The sequence below is a fragment of the Pyrus communis genome, chromosome 6 (genome assembly GCF_963583255.1).
Source record: "Pyrus communis chromosome 6, drPyrComm1.1, whole genome shotgun sequence".
NCBI classification, from domain to species: Eukaryota; Viridiplantae; Streptophyta; class Magnoliopsida; order Rosales; family Rosaceae; genus Pyrus; species Pyrus communis.
The window spans coordinates 19,989,646-19,996,148 of record NC_084808.1 but is presented as its reverse complement, the minus strand read 5'-3'; the positions used below and the strand labels follow the sequence as shown (position 1 = coordinate 19,996,148).

The 6,503-nt window shown below is 38.8% G+C and overlaps 1 protein-coding gene across 1 annotated transcript; it reads right to left on the bottom strand.

The window, feature by feature from the left end:
* Positions 1-2,373: 2,373 nt before the first annotated feature.
* Positions 2,374-3,015, bottom strand: LOC137736188 (uncharacterized). Its single transcript, XM_068475511.1, has one exon. The coding sequence runs from the start codon at positions 3,013-3,015 to the stop codon at positions 2,374-2,376; it is 642 nt and encodes a 213-aa protein (XP_068331612.1).
* Between the last annotated feature and the right edge of the window lie 3,488 nt (positions 3,016-6,503).

Genomic DNA, 6,503 nt, shown 5'->3' with positions numbered 1-6,503 from the left:
TTTCCCACGATTTTGTCTAGATGGCAACACATATGTACTTTCAATATTAGTCAAATTACGAGCTCCATCAGGTTGGGACAAACTTACCTCATGGATATCCTCGGGCACATGGACGGGTACAACTAGAGGAGGGTTATTTCTTGAAGTGTTTTGGTTGTCAGAGTTTTTGGGCAATGATTGCAGCCCACTACTACTTTGACACTGTGCACTAGGCTGTGCGCTTCCCTCGGGACCACTCTCGGACTGGATCACATTTGCAGCTTCACTGGTTTCCAAACTAGCCAAGCCCAGATTGGGCTCACTCACACTATTGAGCTCAGACTCACAAATTGAGAAGGATGGCAACTGTCGGCCTTGCTGGCAGATGCTGTCACCGTGGTAGTTTTCATTCTGGCAAGTGTCACATTATTGTGTTTCATGGTGGCCATCTTTCTGCCCAGTTGGAAGATCAATCCAACTGTAATCTTCATGTGTATTCATCTCCCCCTGAAGGTTAAAGTTGGTGTGATCAGTGACAAAGAACATCTTGTGCTCAGAAAACGTAACATCCATAGTGACATATGTATGCTTCGTCGGTGGCTGGTAACATCGGTATCCTTTTTACTAACCATTAAAGCCCAAAAAAATACATCGAACTACACACGTATCCAACTTACTGCGTTGATTTTTGTGGAGGTGTATATAGGTCACACACCCAAAAATACGTGGTGACAATTGAAGAGAAGATGGTATCGTCACATGGTCAGCAAAAACCTCTATAGGAGTTCGAAAATTATGTACTCTGGTGGGCATTCGGTTCATTAGATAAACTGAATATCTGACGGCATCCGTCTAATAAGAGTGAGGGGCGTGAGCCCTAATGAGAAGTGCTCAAGTGGTTTCCAAAATATGTCTATTTTTGCGTTCAGCAACCCCATTTTGTTGTGGGGTTTGTGGGCAAGTAGTCTTATGAAGAATGTCACGCTCTTGGAAAAATTGAGAGACTTCAGTACTGATATATTTGCCATTATTATCGAACCGGAGAACCTTAAGGGGAAGAGAGTATTGATTTTCAACCATGTGATAATTGTTGGAAAATTTTCCCAACCTCACTTTTCTGTTTCATAGTATAAAGCCATGTCATTCTGGTGAAGTCATCTACAAAGATAATAAACCAACGAACTCTATGAATAGTAATAACTGGAGAAGGCCCCTACATATCAGAATGGACTAACTCAAACGACACTATTCTTTTATTTAAACTCAAATAATAAGAAGTACGATGGCTTTTTCCTAGAATGCAATCATTACACTGAAGATCAGAGTCTGAAATGCCACAAAATAAAGATGGAAGTAATTTTTTCAAATAACTAACAGATGCATGCCCCAATAGACGATGCCATAACCAGATTGTCTTATTCTTGTTCGACTGGCTACTATGCACTTGATTCACTTTGCTTGCTGACATATCATCCACATAGTATAACCTTCTCCTCTTAGTACCACGCCCAATTATCGCCTGAGTTTGGATATCCTGAAGTAGGCAAAAGGTGGGAAATATTAACACAACACAATCTAATTGCCCAGTCACTTGACCAACAAAAAGTAAATGATTGGACAATGATGGAACAAGTAGTGCATTGTGAATGGACAAAGATGGAGTAAGGGAAATAGAACCGGCTCTCGTTACAGGAGCAACATCACCATTGGCTGTGATGACATCCTCTTTAGATGGTGGAGTCATGTGATAAAATAATGATGCATCGTAAGTCATATGATCTGTAGCTCCAGAGTCAATTATCCAACCAGTATCTCTTTTGGTGGACGATATCAAAACAGTACCGATTTTATCTAAATCTTCCAAGTTGTCATTCATTGAAATTTGATTGATTAGAGATAGTAATGGACCGGTTTCATCCACATTTGATGTTGCCTCCACTGCCTACCTTGTTGACTAGGCTTCTGCCATGACAAGGTGGGAAGGCCCTGGTTGGCCCGCCGCAACAGCCACAACACCACTGCCGTTACCACCCTTTTCCTGTTGGGCTTTGGGCCCAATGTGACCTCCTCTATTCGGTGTTGCTGCAATAGCAACTCGCACTTGTCTTGAGGTGCGTTTGTTTCCTCGTGATTTCAATTCTTTTTTCCTTTCCCAATACCATTCTGGGTAACCATGGATTTCAAAACAGGTTTCCTCAGTGTGTCTGGTTCCATTACAGTGATTGTAATGGAGTTTATCTTTATCAATATCCTCCTGTGTACGGGATGACCGAGAGTTTCCAATAGACGGTGCATGAGAATTAGGCGCTTTAGTTGCCATAGCCATAGAGGGTCTTGCTGGCGTGGTGGTCTTTGTTCCCATCATAGTGGCCTGCCTTTGAGATTCGCGTCGTACTAATTAAAACATTCTTCTATTCTAGGAATAGGCTTCATCCTTAGAATCTCACTCCGAACTTGGTCAAAACCACTATCTAACCCAGCAAGAAAATCATACACCCTATCCTTTGCAAGTTCCTCTTTACGAGTTTTCAAATCCGCTCCACACACCATACGAAGAGGACGTCTCTTGTCAAGGTCCTGCCATACACCCTTCAATTTGGTGAAGTACAGGTTAACCGGACAACCATCTTGTCTTGTCCGTGTAGCCTTGCATAGGAGTTCATAATATTGTGACTCATCAGAACCATCATAGAACATATAGGTGACACTCTCCCAGATATCCTTGGCCGTGGGCAGGTCTATAAAGAGACCAAGAAAGTGTGTTTCCATGGTTTTTAGCAGCCATCCTCGCACAATAGCGTCTTCAGTTGACCACCTCGCATACCCCGGAGCATCTTCCTCGATCACAGGAATTTTCCCTGTTAGATACCCTAGCTTGCCGAGCCCTAAAGCATGAACCTCCATCATCTTCGACCAAACTTTGAAGTTCGAGTCACTCAGCCGAAACCCGAATGGAATAGCGTTGATGTTGGTAGACTCGCCTGGGTTGGACACGGTGTGCACGGGAATCAATTCTGACTTTTGTTCTCCAGCCATCGCAACAACTTTTTCTTTTTTTTTTTTTTAATATTTTGGATAGATTGGTTTAGGTTTTGCAGCTTTGATATTTACAAAGACTGCGGTTTGTTTTTTCTGTTTCTAACGCAGTCTATGGTTTAGACTGTGAGAGAGTATGCTGATTGTCGAAGGCAAGCCGAACCTGCTCTTGATACCAAGATAGAATTCTAGGGTTTCCATGAATATTGATCTAATTGTTTATTCTTCTCACATAGAGGAATATATAAAGCTTATACAATCTCCTACAAACTAGGAAACCATTATCCTAAATATACTAGGATATCAATTACATAATCTCATACCCAAAATATCCCTACATTCCTTATTCCCCAAAGTTAACTCACGGCAACAAAAACTTGGTTTCCATTTTTCACTTCTTAAGAGTTCAATATATTTACATTACTCACTAATCCAGAAACTGACTTCTTTATTAAACGAGGAAGAGACATACATTAAAATTAGAAAATACATACACAGTCTGCTAGGGTATTTGTTCTAGTTTTATCCATAACCGTACATGTATATAAACTAGCTACTTCCCCTGTGCCCAACTTTATTGGAAGAGCTTAATTACTAATATTTTATACTAGCATCTCACTTTTTCCCTTTATTTTATTCAAATGATGCTGCAAAAGGTCAAAATGGATTTGAAATAAGTCCCGTGCTTTTTAATTATAAATAGTGGTATCCATGTATCTGTGCGGCCTTGTACTACGTAAGAACGCGGAACAATCATGATCTGGAACTTCAATTTTGTATATATCCGTGTCCTTTGGAATTGAACAAGAACTGGCTGGTTTCTTGTCATGCTTATCATCCTTATTTACTGGATTTGAAATAACCTCCTGCCTGTTTCTGGGTGGTTCTTCACGTCTTTGGAATATCAGAAACAAACGGTGAATGACTTTCACTAGGAGAAGGATTAGAAACGTAGAGTGGCATGTTTATGAGAGAACTTAGAAAATCAGGACAAACAAATAGGGATATTAATGTTATTAGTAGAAATCAGGACAAACAAATAGGGATATTAATGTTATTAGTAGAAATTAAGGCTCCACCTTATATAGCAACGAGTCGCACAAGATTTCACTTTTTACTGGTCCATAAAAAGAGGAAGACTTGCATACATGCTCATTCTCTCCACACCATATATAGTGAGGTCCCAGAATTTTAATTGTCTGGACCATAGTATAAGGCCTCAACTAGGACCGCTGTTTATCCGGATTGGTTCGGATTAGGCCTCAAACTAGTAGTCTTCTTTTTAAGGTTCCAGAATCTGTTTAGTAGTCGTATCCTTCCCAGTATCAAACATGCTCAAAGTTGTTGGATTTTTGATTTGGCAGGCCCGTGGGGCCCCACTCTAACGACACCGATATTGCCCCTAATTTTACCAACTGCCATATCCGTTAAGTGTAAGGTTTTATCACAAAAAACCTCAATATTAGTTAGACTGGGGTAATCATATTTAAATCCATGGTTTTCTTTTTCACCCACAGACGTGGCATTTTAACAAGTGGCACACTTGCATCCCTGTAGTTTCCATATAATCTAGGAGTTGGTTGCATTTTATTTGGCGTCAAACATGCTCCAGGTGAATGAGCAGCATGGTGATAGCTCATGCATGACAAATAAGCTATCAGATGTTTGTTGCTGCTTCTGTATTTCTGCTATATGGATATGCATCGATGTATATACTCTCAACCTGTTTAATTAGGTTTCTAGTAAAGTAAGAGTTTCTTAAAAGTTCTTACCATTAATTAAAGGTTGGTTTGATAATGATCATTTCATTTTTTTACTTTTTAGTTTTTTTTGAAAATAAAAACCGAAAATTGAAAACAAACAAATAGCTCCCATGATTTGTCTTGTTTCAATCATGCAAGTGGAATATTGAAAGAGAAGAGCCATGCACTAAATTTTAAAATATATACGAGGTATTGGTAGACATATATAAAAAAGCTTTACATAAAGCAAAAATTAGTGGTTTCATTTTTATTTTGGTAACACAGGGTGGTGAAGCACCTCAAAACTAGTTATAAAAGAGTTATTACAAACAATTCAAGCTCTAGTGACCCTTCACATCATTAAAAAAAATGCGTTCCAATCCATTCTAAAAAATGGCACTCATGATTCATGTTATAGCTCAAATTCACAAGGTTGTATGCCATTATATTCTTCTCTCTGTAAACTATAGTTCTCTATGTGTCTTATCAATTATACACTGATCAATGATGTTGGTAAGAGATCATGAAAGCTTGTTTTAGTAATAGTGGTAAGTGAACTAACTTGGAGGTTCACTCTAGCTTTCGCATCAGCATAACCATATCTATATTTAAAATAACTAATTCGATCGTATACAATAAGGCTGGATATCGCATAAGCATAACCATATATTGGAAGTAGCTAGACTAGCTAGTTTAGGTTTCTAGTTATAGTTTGATCCAATAATCTTTCATATTATTGTGATGTTGTGTTTTCAAAAATCGAAAAGTACAATTGTGCTTCTCAAATTTTACAGACTACTCGGAGAATATGCAGATATGAATCAACATATTTTTATGGAAAACTGTTATTAGCACTTTAAAAATTTCATTCTACACTCCTCACAAGTATATTTTTCTTTCTAATTATAGAATGTTTGGCGTGCAAAATGAGATTTGTGGAGTACCAATAGCAATTTCCTTTTTAAATTTTGGGACAATAAAACTTTTTAGGTTCTCCATTACCAAAGAAATATGATATCAATACACGTTGTTAATTGTTTCAAATGCCCCTCACCAAATATCGATAAGTTTTTTAATTTTAATTGTGGTAATTTTACACAAGGCATATAAATGTTGTTTTTATTTTAAGGAAGTCTTTAAGGGAAGAAATCTCTATTTTTTAAAAAAAATGGAGGACATCCTCTTGACCGTTAGATTTGACTTTAATGTAATCCTATGATTGAGATTTTGCAGTCTGTGATTTAATTTCAGCCACATAATTTCATTAAATAAAATAAGGGAGTCCAAACATATAAGTGCGGTTTAATTCCCGGTCAAATGATTCTGGTGGTTTTTTTTGTACCCGACAAACCCAAAAAATTACCTTAGAGCCTGTAATTTCATAAGGCCCAAATGTATCCCAGTTCACAGCCATAGAGATCTCCGCCCAAAACCTGAAAAACTTCCGTTCCGATTTCAAATCGCGAGGGAAGAAGCGTCAGGACTCCTCCAGAGGCATGCATGCAGCCGCAGAAACACCGCCAGGTGCCCCTTCACATTTATACCCTTTCACTCTTCTCTCTCTCTGATCACAGCAAAACAATGGCCGTTTTTGTTTCCTTCCTCCCCTCTCGTTTTCCTCTTTTCCCTATTTATATTTGCTCTCCGCCCCTCCTCTCCTCCTCACCTTCGCTTTCACCTCTCTCCCTTTTCTGATTTCCTCCGCCGTCAACCACTTTTGTCTCGCCGGAGCCTCTAGTCTCAGCC